The sequence below is a fragment of the Bemisia tabaci genome, chromosome 3, assembly GCF_918797505.1.
Source record: "Bemisia tabaci chromosome 3, PGI_BMITA_v3".
Taxonomy (NCBI): Eukaryota; Metazoa; Arthropoda; class Insecta; order Hemiptera; family Aleyrodidae; genus Bemisia; species Bemisia tabaci.
Window position 1 is genome coordinate 48,285,573 of NC_092795.1, and position 17,435 is coordinate 48,303,007.

The 17,435-nt window shown below is 40.4% G+C and overlaps 2 protein-coding genes across 3 annotated transcripts in view; one reads left to right on the forward strand and one right to left on the reverse strand.

The window, feature by feature from the left end:
* The window catches only part of LOC109030564 (insulin receptor), a 380,809-nt gene that overhangs the window by 268,516 nt on the left and 94,858 nt on the right, over positions 1-17,435 (reverse strand). The gene's annotated exons all lie outside the window — the stretch shown is intronic.
* Positions 1,657-6,357, forward strand: LOC109030566 (uncharacterized). Of its 2 annotated transcripts, XM_019041591.2 has the most exons (3): positions 1,657-1,797; positions 2,925-3,226; positions 5,027-6,357. In XM_019041591.2, exons 1-3 carry the CDS (start codon positions 1,717-1,719, stop codon positions 5,826-5,828), a joined length of 1,185 nt encoding a protein of 394 aa, XP_018897136.2. In that variant the 5' UTR covers positions 1,657-1,716; the 3' UTR covers positions 5,829-6,357. The 2 variants fall into 2 exon arrangements, with proteins under 2 accessions (XP_018897136.2, XP_072154586.1); XM_072298485.1 differs by lacking the exon at positions 1,657-1,797 and having other exon boundaries at positions 2,821-3,226.

A 17,435-nucleotide genomic window follows, 5' to 3' on the forward strand; every position in this document is an offset into this window, starting at 1 on the left:
TAAAATACACTTCACATAAAAGCCAAAATGTTCCGACATTTACGCCGTTAATTGTGGATGAGTTGCGGCCGCCCCATCTCATAAGACTTCGTATTCAGCAACCTGCATTTCGATGGCTAATGAACACTAGCGCCTAATTGCGAACAGACGATTTTCCAGAACGAAGAGACAAGTTTGCCATTTTTGTAATTTTATGGTTAGATTTGCAATATTTTCATATATTACAGCCAGAGACAAGAGACTGGCCTCCTAGCGATAGGTGGAAGCTTTTACTTTCGGGGTTTCAACAATTCCTTATGGACAATAATTACTAGGGAGCAACAGCCATCACCCTAGTTTCGGCTGTTGACTTACCTATATGGTCGATGATGAGCTTCGGATGACGTCATGAGCCAAACAAGTTTTCCAAACGTCGGCCATTTTCGGCTTGTTTGCAAAACGAAACTGCCAACACGTTGTTGAACATCAACCATGTAGGTAAGTCTACAGTAGAATGCTGAAGTCCCGAAAGTAAAAGCTTCCGCAATGGCCAAGATACTAGTGGAGGGTCTTTTGTCTCTGATTCCAGCGAAATTGCAGCGCTTCCCTACAGAATTGGAAAACAATTAAAATCATCAGCTTGCGTATTTTTTACTGTAGAATGCGGTCAAGTCGCTAACTCATTTTTGCCAAAATTGTCAGTAAGCGGTATTGCTCGTTAGCCCTCGAATTGTGTTGAGTGGAAATCCTGCATCCAAACTGACTTAGCACGGTAGTATCTTGGTAAACAGTAAACTTTCTGTGCAAAGAGCGTTGACCTCGTATTTCTGAAAGGGAGAGCATGGTTTTTATGAAAGGCAACTTTTCGTAAACTGTTTTTTACTCGTTTTTGAGCAAGAAATTTTCAAACCCGGAGAGTGGATACTTTTTTTGGGAAGAGATTTTTGCAGACAGTCAGTAGTAATTTTATAGAAAAATCCAAAAAAAAATATTGAAAAGTTTCCCGCCTAAAATTGATTTAGTGATAAGCCGCAATCAAATTATGCTTAAAACCTTAATATAATCGGTATTTTGTCTAAAAATTTCTTTGTCTTCTCCTCCTCCCTCATTACTTTTCATTCTTGCTCTGACGAGCTAAAATAGTTTAAATCAATATTATTTGCTGACGGTGAATTTTTTATTTCATCGTTCCGAGTCCAACCGTAGAAACTCGAAAAAGAGGCGCAGTGGTTACAAAAAATGGTTTTTCAATTTTTAATTAATATAAGTCGGAGCCAAAATGTGCATCTAGCGATTCAGCCACAACTCCAATGGAGGTTGAGAGTTCAGCCTCCATTAATCAGATACAGCCATTTCATCCGGTGCAGTAGGGCGATGCAGTACCCCAAAAATTAGGGTCCAATCAGAACTGGGCACAATTCATTTTTCCCGTGAATTTTTCTGGTAAACAACTCTTCTCCATTTTGCTCTCTACTTTTCAGCCTCCTATTTTGAAGCTTTCTCTTTTTCCGTTCATGGAATTTACGCAGTGAATAATATAAAGCTGGGAAAGTTCTGATAATGCGTACGCGACACTTTTATTTTTTGCTCCGGGTGAAAAAGTTTCCCCTCCCATTTTTCTGTGCGCTCGTACTACGTCAGTTCGCTTCCAAGTGGCACAGAGACGCAACCCAAAATGTTTTACTCTTACAGTGAGCACTGTGCTGTTTCAGAAATTTTGTCTCTTACAATTTTGTGATGTGCAAAGGCCTTTTCAGGCTTCTAGTATCTTGTAAGATACTCTTCCTTGTTATTCCGGATGTTCTTCCTTTCAATCCAGTAAGTACAGCTTGACTATGTTCGTAATTTCTCAGGTTGGAGATTTTCCCAGATTTATAACAAGTGAGAGTTTCAAACATGTAGATAAACGATCCTTAACAAATACTGTGCGATCAACTTGTTATCTTTTCCCTGTTCTTAAAGCACCATGTTGGAATTTCTTGCCAACATGCATTAAAAATTCAGCATAAAGCTGAAAATCTCAATACAGAGGGGAAAGAAGCTCGTATGAGCACAGTTTTCCCTCAAAGAGATATGCTATTATTAATATTGCTGCAGTTGAGCTGTATTGAGATTTTCAGCTTTATGCTGAATTTTTAACGCACGTTGGCGAAAAATTCCAACATACTGTCTGACGACCCGTGCGTCCTCCGCAATCAGTTTGTGCACTGAATAAACCTGTACCGGAAAATTGTTTGATGCTTCATTGACTGCAGAATATCCAAAATTTTGGTAGCAGTAAAAAACTGGCAAACAATTTTACACGGTCAAATTTCAGAGAAGTTGGTACTCTATCAAAGTCTCCTAACACTGAAAAATCTCCATAAAAACATGCAGAATTTGATAAGTCTTCGACGTTTTTAAATCGAAGGTTGACAAACTGCTAGATTTGACGTTTTAATCGTGTCGTGTCTAAACTGCTAACCTCAATTTTCCCGGTTTAGAGTTTTTTCGAGTTTGTACTACTTTTCGAGGTAACGTGCAATCATAAAAGTTACGAAGAAACTCGCTTTAAGACTGTTTTAATCCAAAAACAAGTCCGCATACAACTTCCATGAACGCTACGCTTAAGATACAGGGTTATTCAAAAGTAACGCACCACTGGCCATGAGAGGGGTGGCCATTTGAAATTTTTGAGTTGCCACGTGCCCTTCCTCCCCTTGAGGGGATCAAAAACTGGAAAGTACCTAAAAAAGTTTCCCCCTCATTATGAAGAAAAACGTCTTAAACCGCAAATCGATATTATGATTATAACTAAAGTTATGGCCAGTGGTGCGTGACTTTTGAATAACCCTGTAGATTAGTCTGAAGCTGGATAAATGGGCATTAGCTGTTTTCGCACGACGCGATTCAACAGGTCTGCGCATTTCAAACATTTCCGCACGTTGGACGTATCCGTTTTTCAGAACACTCCTGAGTTTGTGGCAAACCGAAGGAAAATGTTGGACTTGGTCGTCTACAACGACAAATGCAACGAGCTCAATCACCTCAGCAGAACAATGGAGACGGCACAAAGTTGGCATAAAATAATAAAGCCCCGAAAGTACAGAAGAGCGCAATCGAAGCTAAGGGAATGGTACGCTGCGTTATCGGTCGGAGATGAAGCTTGCAAGGAGGCGCTTTACTTATGGACCACACTTCCCGGTGACGAGATGGCCCAGTGTGCCGGCGCTGTTTCACCGATGTGTCAAAATTACCCGGAAACAGGGTAAATGGTTTTTTATCACTTTAAAAATTACAACTCTCGTTCGAGTTAAAGCGCCTGGATTAAGAAAGTACAGAAAAATCGGCGATTTCGGACGGTAGGTTTCATCGCCTCAAGGCGCATTTAGAGACTATCCATTGTTATAACGGCGCTGGTGGAAGCTTTTGCTTAGTCTACCTGAAAGAGGAATCCTGCCGAAGGACCTGTGCCAGTATATGGTAACGTTTACCTTTTTTCTGGCAGAATTGACTCTGAATGGACGCTATGTGAAATACAGCATGAAGGACCGGAAAATTCTACCAATCTTTTTTTTCAATGATATTGGTCTAGAATTTGAAAGAGAAGATTGGCAGCGAAATTTTGCCTGGAATTTTCCTTGTGGAGGGACGTCAGCCCTTTTGGGCCCCATGTGCTCTGATTCGTGTAGTGCATATGCTGAGTGTTGCTCGTGCCAACTTCCAACGATCATGAAAAAGTATTTGAAAATTGTATAATCCTTTATTTTTCCCTGATCTACCTGACATGTGGTCTTCCTTGACATTTGAGGATAAAAGGGATGGTTAGAGAGACAAAATTTGAAATAGCGCAAACGAACTAATGCTGTTGGAAAGGCCACTTGCCGTCACGCAACATTTGCTTTTCAAAACGCCAGTCATATTCTAGAAGGCTACGAGAGTGCTTTAAAAATAGTTTACCTGACGTGTTTCTCATTTTTTCTGCCTTTAAAGTTCCCTGCCATTTTCAGCTTTTCCCGAGTGTAGCAACCTTGCATTCCTACCTTTTTTCTCAACTAGGATGATTCTTTTTCAAGGCTCGTGACAGTAGCAAAAAAAACAGACGACAGAAGTAAAAATTGTAATTTTCTTCGAGGTTTACAAACTAGACGATTTTCCAATTTTCAGAAAACATGTTCCAACTCAAGACTCAGTATTGACTTTATTCCAAGTAATCCGAAATACACTTGAAAATGCAAAGAGATGAGAGTGTTCCAATAGTTTATGCTAGAGTGCATGGGACTAGAAAACGTGTCTTACCGGTCATGTACAGTTGCCCGCGCTTTGAAGAACGATTGAAGAGTTGCAGCTACTTGAAGTTTAGTGAATTTCTAACATTTGAATATTGTCAATTTTTCTTTAAAGCGCGAACAAGTAAGTTAAATGTTTTCTATTTTCATTAATTGATTTATTTATGATCGTAGCATAGATTACTGGAACGCTCATCTTAATTCTTTTATTACATCATATATCATGGGAGATATTAATTTATCCCTATTTCTAACTAACTAACTAACTAACTATTTAATTCGATGAAATAAACCTTGTGCTTTTACCTGGTTCAATTCGATGGTTAAAATCAAAAAGTGCGTAACTCCGATTGCGACGTTGTAAATTTTCGCACAAGTTTTATTTTTATACAAGAAAGTTCTTAAAATTTTCTATGAATTTTCCTCTCTCATTTCCACATTCACAGAAAATTCTAAGCAAATATTTCGGTTGGTTTATCTTAAAAGTATTAAACGTTCTTGGTAATTATGAAACATTACAATGCACACACGCACTGCTCGACAATGTACATCGATATTGCCATCGATTTCGATTTTTCCTGCAAGTTTTCGAAACGGTCGAGGGGATGAAAAGAGAACGCAATAGAAAACAACCCAGAATTACAAAAGGAGTCAAGAACACGAGAACAACATGCAGAGGAAAAGCACGCTAGAAGTGTGTTGTGTTTGAATTATTGACTTGAACAATTCGCATCGCTGCAAGAAAATACTTGAAAATCTTGTTGTTTTACATTTTTCAGCTGGATATGCGGTGTCTATTGGCATGACGCGGACCGCATTGATCCCCCGTTAGAGTTTCCTTTCAAATATTGTCTTCAAAAGTCACTTGAGGTGGATGCAGCCTTTCGCAAGGAAGGGGGGCCAGATGTTGGTGCTGGCAGATCACCTGGTCATCAACGCCGGAATTCTCCCAATAGAGGCAGCAAGAACTCCGACATGAGTGGTAGAAACCCTGAACGAAACCGCAAGAACGCAGAAGCTAACCGACAAGAAAGTAGCAGAAGCTCTGATGGCGAGGACAAGGCACCTATCAAAAGCTACAGTTTAATAACACAATACAGCGATGATAGCAGCAGTAGCCAGAGGAGCCAAAGCAGTAGTGGTACAAATAGCCAGAGGAGCAAACGCAGTAATGGCAGAGAGAGCCAGAAGAGTAGAAGTCGAAAGAGGGAGAATTTTGAAGCAGAGAGGCAGGCTGTTGTTGCTGCTGCTGCTGCTGTTGCTGCGAATGGTGCTCTTGTTAATGCCAAGGTAAAGAAGGATGAGAAAGCCGACAAAATGAGAAATAAACAAAAAATGGTTCAAGACTGGACGGACAGTGATGGCGAAAAGTACTGGGGTACAGGCGGAGACGGTGATTTAAATACGGGCAATAGCCACCAGCATGACGTCAAGAGTCCTGTTAGGGACTCACCTAGGGTTAGAAAAAGGGGGAGGGCCACCAGCTCTCCTAACAGCAGTCCTAACCGCGCCTTCAACGGTAACTCTTTAAACGTCAAGTTAAACAAACACTATCCGGGGGATGTATCAATCGAGCCATAGGGTTATTGTGAGCGGGTGACCCATAGAGACCTATCCTGCAATGCCAAGTCTAAGAGCAGTAAATCCATAGTTTACCGAAAGTCCACAAAAAATTAAAATATAAATAGTTAGGCTTGTAACGATAAGATGTATTTTGAATAGAAGCAAAAGTTGAAACTTTTATGCGCCGATGATTATGAGTGAAGTTGCGACAGCCTCATGAGACCCCTTGCATGAAACATGCTATGTTTTACTGCGTTTTACTGTAAGTTGGAAATTCTGCATTCTAACTGACTTACCATAGCACTATCTTGATCGACAGCAAACTATCTGTACGACGAGAGTTAACGTGGCATTTCTGAAGGGGTAAACATAGTTTTTGTGAAAGGCAAACTTTTGTGAACTAGTTTTTCACTCATTTTCGAGCGAGAAATTCTCAAAACCGGAGAGTACCTGAATCACTAAATACAAAAAGGGCACATGTCCAAAAAACCAAATTGTTCAGGAGACACAAAAAACTGTTTATTTCGTGGTAAATATTTTTCGGAAAGTCGTTTTTTCAAACATAACGACTTTCCAAAAAATATCTACCACGAAATAAACAGTTTTTTGTGTCTCCTGAACAATTTGGTTTTTTGGACAGGTGCCCTTTTTGTACGTAGTGATTCACATATAGTTAACATTTATTTATTTATTTATTTATTTTTTTTGAAGATGGTCTTTGGCGGAAAAGGCTAAAAGCTCAGAGCGATATCACTAATAACTCACTAATTCATCTGTCTTCAAATTATTATTCAGAATGTAACTTTTGAATATTCATATTTCATCCTCGTTTACTCACGTTTTCAGTTTTTTTTTTCTTTTTTTTTTTTTTTTTTTTTTTTTTTTTTATCGGTTCATGTACCTATTTTGGGGTTCTGTAGTTTGTGAATTTTTGTTTTTGAGAAAGGAATTGAGTCCTAACCTGATCCTGATCTGGACTCGTCTAAAAAAACAGTTCTTCCTAAAAAACAAGCGCACATAATATTATGAAGAAATCTGGTTCCTTAGGGCCGATTCAATTCAAACCAAGTTCACGTAAATATTTCTCTCTTTCTTTCTTTCTTTCTTTTTAAGGGAACACTTTTGAAAATTCCGTTTGAAATTTAAAAATAGAGACGCAATTGTGAGTGTTAAAATAACAGATGGTTCATAATCCAGTCTTGCTGATCTCGAAGAGATCCCAGATGGAGCGGGACTAGATTGTCTGAGTGTTTCATGCCATTGTCCTCGACCATAGGCCATACCTCTATCTTACCATTCATAGTCTTCCATCTCTGTTTGTTACATCAACGGATTCTAGCCAGTTTCTAGAGCTTACGTTATTATCATTATACTGTATTTTTAATTTAATAGAGTTCATATGAAGTGTTAAAATACATTATCTTTCATTTTTCCTTCATTCGTTAATACTTTGTGACAGTCACAGTTCTCCTTTTGCTTCTACGTACAAGGCTCAGATTTTATTCTAGTTTGTACCGATGGGCCTTTGGACGAAGTTACTGTCTCGCTTCGTTCCTCCTTGTAAATATTAATAAAATATCTTTTTGGTTTAAAAAAAAAAGGCTCAGATTGCTTCAATCATGAATATTGATATCTTCACTTCCTACCCCATTCCGATAATTTCTCTTGTTGTAATTAAAATTAGACACTACGTAAAATCAGTTAAATTAGAACATTTTACCTAATTTTGAAGTGAAAAACTACGGGTTTTTTTCAGAATTCCTCAGTTGTCTTCAGAAAAATTTGGGGGAGGGGCTGTCGTGCGTAATGCAAAAAGGGAATAAAGAAAAAGTTGGTCTAAATTTTAATAACGTCAGGATAATATTTGAACGACCTCTAATCGAAGAAATGAATTTATAGAGGTCTACTTGTAGTTTTTCTCGCTCAGAGAACTCAGATCTTCAAAAACTACAAGAACTCTAATTCTTGAAAAGCCTGGGTTGAAATTTTGTGAGAAAGCTGAAGCAGGAAAGGGCAGGAAAAGACGTCATTTTTCGGCGCGCGGACAGGGATCCTATTGAAGGCTAAAAAGAGGCGTGGACGATGTGGAGTGATAAGGATAACTACGCAGCAATCGACTGTTACATTAAAGAGATACGTTTTTAATGAGGCACGCATTCAGCTCAACAACGTAGCGCCACGCTCATGGCTCATCTGAAGCCACGGTTTCAGAGGACGCGCGCAACACGAAGTTGCCTGCGCAAGGTGTTTTGTACTAGATTCTGTGGTTTTAGTAAGGGGGTAGAAAAGAGAAAAAAATCAAAATTTTCGATTTTTGGACTATTGGCAATTTCTCTTTTGCACGATCTTATGGGTAAAATGAAACCATGTTTTTTTTAAATTCTGAAAAGTACGTAAGGTGGGAGGGGCTTTTAAATCTGAGGAGGTCTAGATACTGTAACGACTTGTTTCTATGTGTTTTTTTTACTTATTTTGTAAAAGTCTGAGTTTCTGCAAACCACATTTTTTCACATAGAATGCCCCTTTTCTCAAGATCTACTAGGTCTTTTTTCGAGTTTAATGTTTGAATGATTTCAGGTAGTTTTCTCTATAGTTTTACACGGGCCTTTTCCAAAATTTTGATATCCATCATTTTTATGAGTTTTCAAAGTCAGAATTTTCTGGAAAATTAAAACCAAAGATTCAAAAAGGCATTCTATTTTTCCTTGAATTTCAATAAAACCTCTTGTTAACTTGATTTAGAGACGCTATGGAATCTAACGAAAAAAAAGTTTTTGAAAACATATCCAGTAGATCCTGAGAAAAGGGGCATCAAAGTAGGCTGAATTACTATGGGCCAGCATAGGCCTTCTCTGCCCTATTTAACCAGTCCGTTGCCATAGAAATTAGCGACGCGAATCGCCTTTTTAATGGCAAAAGGCGGGTTTAGGATCATTCGACTCGATCACTGCGCGGCCGACTTCTCGTCGCTTGCGCTCTGTGGAGCCGAGGCTTAACGCACTAACGGCTTGATTTTTCGTGCCTTTTTATTTCATGCCTGGGGGCCCTGATACCGTCACAGAGTACAAAAATCATCACGCAGCTGAATCAATTACAAGGGCTTCAAAGTTGGGCCTAAGCTCGGATTTCCGTGAAAATAAGGGTAGATTATCTGCCTGAGTACATTAATAATGAATGTTCTCCGGCTTTCAATTATTTCGGGATAAAAATACTCTTTCCCCGAGAGAGGCCATATACGCCGCCGTACGATATTGAGTTTTTTTGGGTCGTAAATCGCTAGACATCGTCACGCAATTTCTCTCGTCTGTCTATATGCGACATTCACTTGGGCCAGTCACTGGGCCAATGACGTGGCGTGAATTGCGATTATCGATTGTTCTGCCATTTAAATCTATGCTAAAGAATCGATTATCAAGGTGTTCGCTGCGAACACCCTATTTATCGATCTTTTTCCATAGGTTTAAATGGCATATCAATCGATACATCGCAAAGCACGCCACGCCTCTGATTTGGGCCGTAATTTACTGAATACGCAACTCCCTCACAAGTGTGTACACCCCTCTGGCGGTTTGCGATATTCTGATGGAATCCGCAGAGGAAAATTGAGGAAAGGATCAAACTTGAGTGATACAGAAACTAAAAAGAAGAATGCAAGAAGAAAATAGCGGCATCTTTGACAGAATTACGAACAACAAATTGACGATATCCCTCATGGCCTCTAAACTCCTCCATCTGATCAATAATTGGACGTATTTCTATCAAACAGAACTATGTGCTGGTGAGAAATATGGGGTGTGCTCTAGAAATCTGCATAAGAAGCAATGTAAAAGTGGGCGTGATTCCTTTTGAAGAATTGGAAAAGCGGGATTTTACATTCTATCAAAGAGACCTATGTGCCAACTGCATGCGGAACTCATGAGCCGCGGGCATGGCAAGAGAGCGTTGTGAACAGGGCTCATGAGTTGAAGAGTCTTGCGCGAGAACTCCCCGTCGCGCTTCGCCACCTTCGTTGCCGCTGACGTCACTGGCGCTTTATTATTCTCATTCACTCTTACGGCCAGAGAACTGACGAGCACACCCCATATTTCTCACCTCCACATAGGTCTGTTTGGTAGAAATACGTCCAATTTCTGAAAACCTTTTAGGAAACTATATTTTAATTTTTTTAATCCAGTCGATGAATTTGTTACCGCCGCGATTCGGCCGTAAATTCAACCATTGTCCGGGACGCGACTCACAATTGGACTACATTTAGCAATTTGGAACTATAAATTCTAGCCCGGGTTAAAAACAACGTATGTACCATTAGTTACCCTATGCACATAAGTGTTTTTCCAGAAGTGCCAGAATTTATGGTTCCAAATTGCAAAATGCAGTCCAATTAATTGACTCAATTTGGAGCTAATAAACTTCGTCTAATATGTATATAATATGAGAATTTACTCACGCGGAGCACTGGCGGGGTTCCCAGAGTTTTAGAAATTTATTGCATACCTGAAAATGAAAGAAAAAAACGAATTAATTTAAAACATATAGATATCAAGGTATCAAGAGTTGTTCTATTTTCAATACTTAACAAGAATAGTGCCCAGATGATAATTTATAATGATAATTAAGCAATGTGGGAAAATACATTTTTGCGCGGAGCGATTTCAGAGAGATAAGCGGGAAAATATCTCGCAAAAAAAAAATAGGAAATACGCCGTAAAGTCACTACTCCACGCCAAACATCCTGGTTAAACGTAGTCCTGCTTTCTTTCGTGAGAAATCGTGACATCTGAAAATGATACCACTATTCGACCACGAGGGAGCTCGGGCTGCCTACACTGAAAACTGAAGGCGAACTGACAGTGAAGTAAAGTCACCGCTCCACGTCACGCTCTGTAAATTATACCAGTTGTCTCCCTTGAGCAATCGTGACGTCTGAGAGTGATACCACTTTACGGCCACATGGGAGCTCGGGTTGCCTACACTTAAAACTGAAGGCAAACTGACAATGAGCTGCAATCACATCCGCGACGTTTATTACAGTTTTCCCTCATGCCAAAAAAAATCCCTGATAAGTCGTGATTTTTCAGGTTCCTGAATGCCTTGGTATTTCTCGCATTTTTTTTACAAACTTAACGGTTGAGGATTTTCAAAAATTAATTAGGAGGGCCGGTGCTTTAAAAAATTATGACTTATTTTCCATTTGAAAACGTTTGCATCGAACGACGAAAGAAAATTGTGATGCGTACCTTCTACGATCCAAATTCTGTATGTACTTTCAAATTTTATTTCCAAAAAATGTAGTTTTGTTACATCGTATCGTCGTAAAAAAGAACGAAGAGGAAGAAAAAAATACCAATTCAAGTTCACATAAAAAGGAGTTTTAATCTCCGATGGTGTCTACAAGTTGTCCCGTGGACTGCCCTTACGGTCAGTGATGGGAAAAAATTGAGAAACCGCTTTCGCTATTTTTAAGTCACCAAATCAAAATAATTTAAGTGAATGAATACATAAATATAATAAAATATGCTTAATTCTCCCTTGTGATGAATACACCACTTCCCATGGCAATTCCATATTTCCCGTTCTGACAAACTGACAAAAAAACATCTCTAATAATTTCGCATAACAACCCGACCCTGCGATGGAAAATACCCGAAAATTTGAAGACAAGTCGGCGAGAACACCTATCGCGATAATTCATCCGATTACCTCAGACATTACCCGAGCCGATCAAATAGAAGGCAGGAGTGCAAACCTGCTTCTCTAAAATAAAACTGACTCACCTTTCTACCTCTCCCAATTCTTCATCCTTCTTGAGACAAGTATTTTCTCTGTTCAAACACAGACACTCGCGGTTGCCGAACCGGGGGTAGGACTTGTTTATCGCGGTCTCCACGTGTTGTTATGAGGAAAACTGCCGTACGACGGAAAACAGCAGTAGGAAACTTTTTAGATTGAGCCACGGTTTGTATATATTCTTACGCGCTCTGAGACTCATGCCCACATGAACTTAGACTGTTTTCTACCGGAAAACGACAAGAAGATGTTTCTGGGGCTTTGGCGAGGACCTGGGAACTTAATGCTCTCGACTTGAGTCGGCAGTCACTTTGTATCGACACGTAAGAGTACTGCAGTGCTAAGGAGGAACGCCGTATGAACCTTTAGGCGTTCCCAAATTTCCCTTGATGAAATAGGAATTTGAGAGTTTGGTAATAATTCTAATTCCAATTTTTCAGAGGATTTCATTTGCAATTCAATCCACAAAATCTAAACATTTCAAAGAATAAATATTCATAGTTTTCTCAAAAATGAGTGCTTTATGGCGGAAGATTTGGCAACACCCGCCCGTTCTTACGGTGTTTTTCCTTAGCACGAAAGAATAGGAGGTGACGGAGCTTCATATTTGAACATTAGACACTACCGACAGACAGCGTCAAGAGAGAGGAGTATGTTTGTTTTAAGAAAGCCTTCTTCCCGAAATTTGCTTCTTCCGACATAAATAAGCTTTCTCCAGTGTTCATGCGGCTTTAACACTTTGTATGCTTGATGAAATCTCCAATTCACGATTTCTACGCAAAGTCTCTTTGATTCTTGAGGCTCTTCAGCAGGTCACCCCACTTATTCGACGTCATTGTACCGGAAAAACTTGACGGAGCTTTCTATCCTACGTGGAGATTTTGAATCCTTATTATCGTCAAAATGAACTTCGATGCTTTTGCTTAACTTACGCGAGAGTAAATACAATGTAAACGGGAAAGTTTATTAAATAAATAGAGGAAAAAGAGTTCGGTAAAACCAGAAGCACGGTGCGACAAGATACCAAGTTTACGACGAGGAACTAACGCTAAAATCACTTGACTTTTCCATGACCTTTCCAAAATTTTTGGCTTCAAACCTGACCGCATTATTATTAAGCAGATCAAAAATCAGGGCTTTGAGTGGTTACAGTTGCGAGGAGATTTGAAATTTTCTGAATTTTCCGAACTACTGACGAATCCTCATTATTCATAGTTTCTATTGAGGCTTGCCGTCCCTGTCACTCCTTCAGTAAAATATGAACATTATTTCACATAAAACTTAAACGATCGGACGTGAAAATATTTCTATACTGACGAACTCAGTTCCTAACAATTGATCTAGATTTTGCGTAAATCTATTGTTGTGTTTATGATAAAGTCAACCCTGATCATAGAAATGAACTTGACAATAATTTCACAACAACCTCATTTCAATCAAAACGAGAAATGAAGACATTTTCTAGCCTGAAGCTCCTTTAATTTAATGTCAGAGTAACGGACAGATTCGGAACCCAAGCTTCAGCATCCACGTAAAATATGCAGCGTAGCAAATCGAGATACATGTTTTGCAACTCTCACCGTGGGTCCTTACTTGCATTGAAATCGATGCTAGAGGCGGTACACAGTGGATCGAGTCGATCAGAGAGGTCGGACGTAAAATTTTTGACTACAACTGCAAATTTTGCTGTTTATCTCGTCACATGTTTTAAAGGGGTGCTTAGAGGAAAATGTCACGGAAACCATTGAAACCACCTTTAGAACCTCAATATTTTGTATATACGGAGTAATAAGCTCAGACAGTTTCCAATCTTTCACTGGTAAAAAAAATCTTTTGGACCAATGCCGCGGTGCATTGACTTAAGAGTGCAGTTTCTTGTCGCCGGATTTAAGAGTCTTGAACTCTTGTTTCAAGCGGATTATGCATTGATTCAAGCGGATTTTGCATTGTTAAAGCATTTGCATCGTCCAGGCTCTTAAATCCGTTGACAAGAAACTGCACTCTTGAACCAAGAGGTTTTTTTTTACCAGTGTTCCTAGGGACTCGATCCACTGTGCGGCATCGGGTCAACCCAGCTTCGAGTACTCGAGAGGACGAGTCATAAAAAACTAATAAAAAATTATTGAAAAACAAGAAATGGAGAGAAGTTGCAACTACGGGCCACAACTCGACCTACAACTGAGGCCGTATCAAAATCGAGCCGTTTATCACGGATAGATAAGCCATAAACCGCGCGGTCGGATAAACCCGCCGCGCCACTCCGCCACTCAAACCGCAAACACGCAGCTTCGACGCCGACTTCTCGAATTTCCGTTCCAGGCCGAAAACCCGATGGGCAGACTTTATTTCCGTCTTTTGCACGTTATTAATGGTAAAGAGAGGCGGATCAAAAATTAACCTGGACCTAATCATGCTCTCACCGCAGGCTCCGTTTTCACGGGCGAACTCCCGCCCAACTTCGACGCCGCGAACCAGTTTCAGATTTCAATTAGCGTCAAGAAGTTCTGAACTTTCGCAGAACTCCTCCAGCTTGCCTGTATTTCGGAGAAATTAAGATGTAAATAGGAAGGATTCCTGCTGAAGCTCCGGTAAACTGCTATATTACGGAGTGAAATTCGAATTTTGACTCACGGGCATCGGAAATTTTTTTGATGTTGATAACCCCCCCCCCCCCCCCCTTAAAACAATTGTTGAGGAGGAAAAGATGACATTTTCGGCTCGCACGAAATTGTGGAAAGCAGAGAACTCCATCAACCCCTGCTCCATGCGGCAAACCTTATGGAAACGTCCCGTGGCGCACGGTGGATTGAGTCAATTATTACCTATGTCAGACATGAAATTATTGACTGGAACTGCAAATTTTGATGTTTATTTCGTCACATTCCAAATTTTAAGTGGTGTTTGGGAAGAACATTTCACAAGAAAATAAGTGAAACCACTTATGGAACCTCAATTATTGAACAGATGGAGTTATAAGCTCTTAATGTTTCCAAATTTTGTCTGACCGCTCCTACTGACTCGACCCACTGTGTGGCGTACGGAGACAAGGCCTAAGAGGTAAATTCTGACGAGCATGCAAGCACAGTAAGTCCGCATGGAATGGAAATGGCGCGGCGTCCAAGTTTTCCTCGGCTCCTGGGCGCGAAAAGAAACGGAGACACCGTAAAACGGAAGCGCCGGTCATAATCCGCTGGGAGGTGAATGCACCGTGCAGGCCGTGCACCGCCAAGTGCACGCGAATTAATTCACCACTAATACTCTCTTCACACGGTGACAGTCCGAGAAAAGACGAGTGCCGTCTGGTTGCACTCAAGGTGCTTTCTCGCCGATTCCGAGTCGCCGCTCGCCAGTCGCGCGATTTCAGACTTGGTCAACGGACGAGATATCCACGAAAACAACTTCAAAACGGGGTAAGGCGGTCGCTTGAAGCCGCGATTGGAGTATTTTTATCGAGAGCTGTTCACGGAAAGACTCCCAGATTAATGAACGATTTCATCGTTGCCAGCTCCGATTTAACAACGCTTCACTGCCCCCGCGAAGCAAAATTCGCCGCGAATGTAATTCGATGTAAGAGGGTGACCTAATCCTGTCACGCACACGGTTTTAAAAGCCTTGCAGGTGTGAACAGAAGTTAATTTTTTAAATCTCAATTTGCTGGAAGAAAATTTACAGCTACTTGGAAATGAAAGACTTTTAGCGGCATATGATAACATACGGGTTCCTTTCATGACGGCATTGATTAAAAAACAATTACCAGCAATCTGAATGCTCTCAAGAATTATTTATCACGATGCAAAAATTCAAATACGTTCTCGCCACTAAAACGATTTTAAAATAATCAAACAACCAATGTAACTCGATACAGAGGCTCGATTGTTGAAGCTATGTCGACTTACCACGATCGATAAAAAGCATTGGTAAGATGATCGGACGGTTATTCGATATCGAACAGTGGCGAGGCGCGAGTAATCGATTGTCGATATTTCCCCATATGAAACTGTGTTAAAAAATCGATTATTAAGGTGTTCGCTGCGAACACCCTGTATATAGATCTTTTTCCACATATTTAAATGACAGATCGATCGATAAATCGAAAAACGCCACGCCACTGATATCGATTCAACAATCGACTCGCAGTTATCAAAGAGCTGAGTTCTCAGCGATGCAGCCATGACATTAGACATAAAAACATCCTCTATAAGGTTTCGAAAAAATCACTTACTTTTGACCTTTCGGTAAAATTAAGACATTAAGACATGATTCAAAGACACTCGTAACTAATTTCGTCGTTGTGTCTTACGTCATGGAAAATTTTTGGAGTGAAGGAGGAGGGGGTGGGTAAAAGAGCGTGCTCGTGTAAAAGTGGACTCTTTTTCTTTTAAAATAACTGGCGTAATTTACTGACACTTAGAAATCTTTTGGAGAGAGGTGAACCAATGACGCAAGAGAGAATGAAAAAGAAAGTGTAAACAGGAATGAGAGATGGTAAGTATGTTACAAGGAGGTCCGATTTCAGGTGCTTACTTTCAAAGAAATCAGCATCGATGAAGTCATTTCGTAGACGACTGATGAATCGGTTCAGTGGAATGACGCAAACAAACACAATGAAAATAAGGACTCCATGCGAAATATTGAAAACGTTCGCGAACATGGGGACTTGGAAGTCTTTGAGGGTGCATACGGATCCAGAATAGTTGATTTTCAGAGTGCGGAGTCCATTGCCGAATCCAGCAAATTGGCAACATTGTCTTTTCTTCATTTAAACCTTTTTAAATGTATCGATTCTTGGAGGGTCCAGGTGATCCAACAAGAATCGATTACTTAGCATTGCTTTGAATGGAGGAAATCCGGTGTTGGCAAATCGCTGGATCCGCCATTTGAACACGTGCATTTTAGCAGATTAGATCATTAGGTCATACTTCCTCGAATAATTTTTCAATTTAAAACCCGAGGGTATAATCGAGTTAGTCCACTCAGTGCTTTTCACTAAAACAAAAAATTCATAAAATTGTAGACACCTTGAGAGCAATTTCACAAAATAAGATTGGGTTACATAAGGCTATCATTTCCCAAATTCAAAGACAGGAAAGGTCCAACGTAGCGTTACGAGGGTAAGGTGGGTGTCAAACATCGTAAATGTAGCGTTACGTAATACTCTAATTCGAAATTCCGTTCAAACTTCACAGCTCGTAAATATGCAAATGTCCATCAGGCGTTCGGAAGGGTTGCAAAACACGCCGCACAGTGGATCGAGTCCATTAGAGAGGTCGAACATAAAATTTGTGACTAAAACTGCAAATTTTGATGTTTAATTCGTCAAATTTAAAATTTTGAGGGATGATTCTAGATGAAACCTTTACGAGAGAACCAATAGAACCACTCTTGAACTTTTATATTTTATGTTTTTGAAAATACAAGCTTTCAAAGTTTCCAGCTTTCGTCCAACATCTCCTATCGACTCGACCCATTGAGCGCCGTTCCCGATTTACGAGCAATATCCAGCGGAAACAACACCGACACCGACACCGACCGTGGCGGAATAAATCGCGTCGCGGATCCGTTGACGAGCCGGTAATTGCTTGCGTCCCTCGCCCTGACTCTTAAAACAATCAGAAAAGGGACGATTCGCGTCGGACGTTGCAGGGGTCGATGGGAATCGACGGCGCGTCACGGTCAGGTCGCGTTTCAGCCCACGCCAGATGCAGCCCTGCGCTCTAGCGGAAGAACCGCGTAACTCCCGCCGCGACGTTGCGGAGATCCGCGGTTTTCGATTCGACCGCAGCCTCGACATCTTATATACCCCCGGCTCGGCTCGTCACATCTTGACTTGATTAAATT

What these genes read in the sequence shown, in the direction of transcription:
- LOC109030566 (XM_072298485.1), top strand. Translation starts at nt 2,838, where the DNA reads ATGGGCATTAGCTGTTTTCGCACGACGCGATTCAACAGGTCTGCGCAT. An exon ending in CAAAATTACCCGGAAACAGG is followed by an intron (nt 3,227 to 5,026) that starts GTAAATGGTTTT and finishes TACATTTTTCAG; the next exon opens with CTGGATATGCGGTGTCTATT.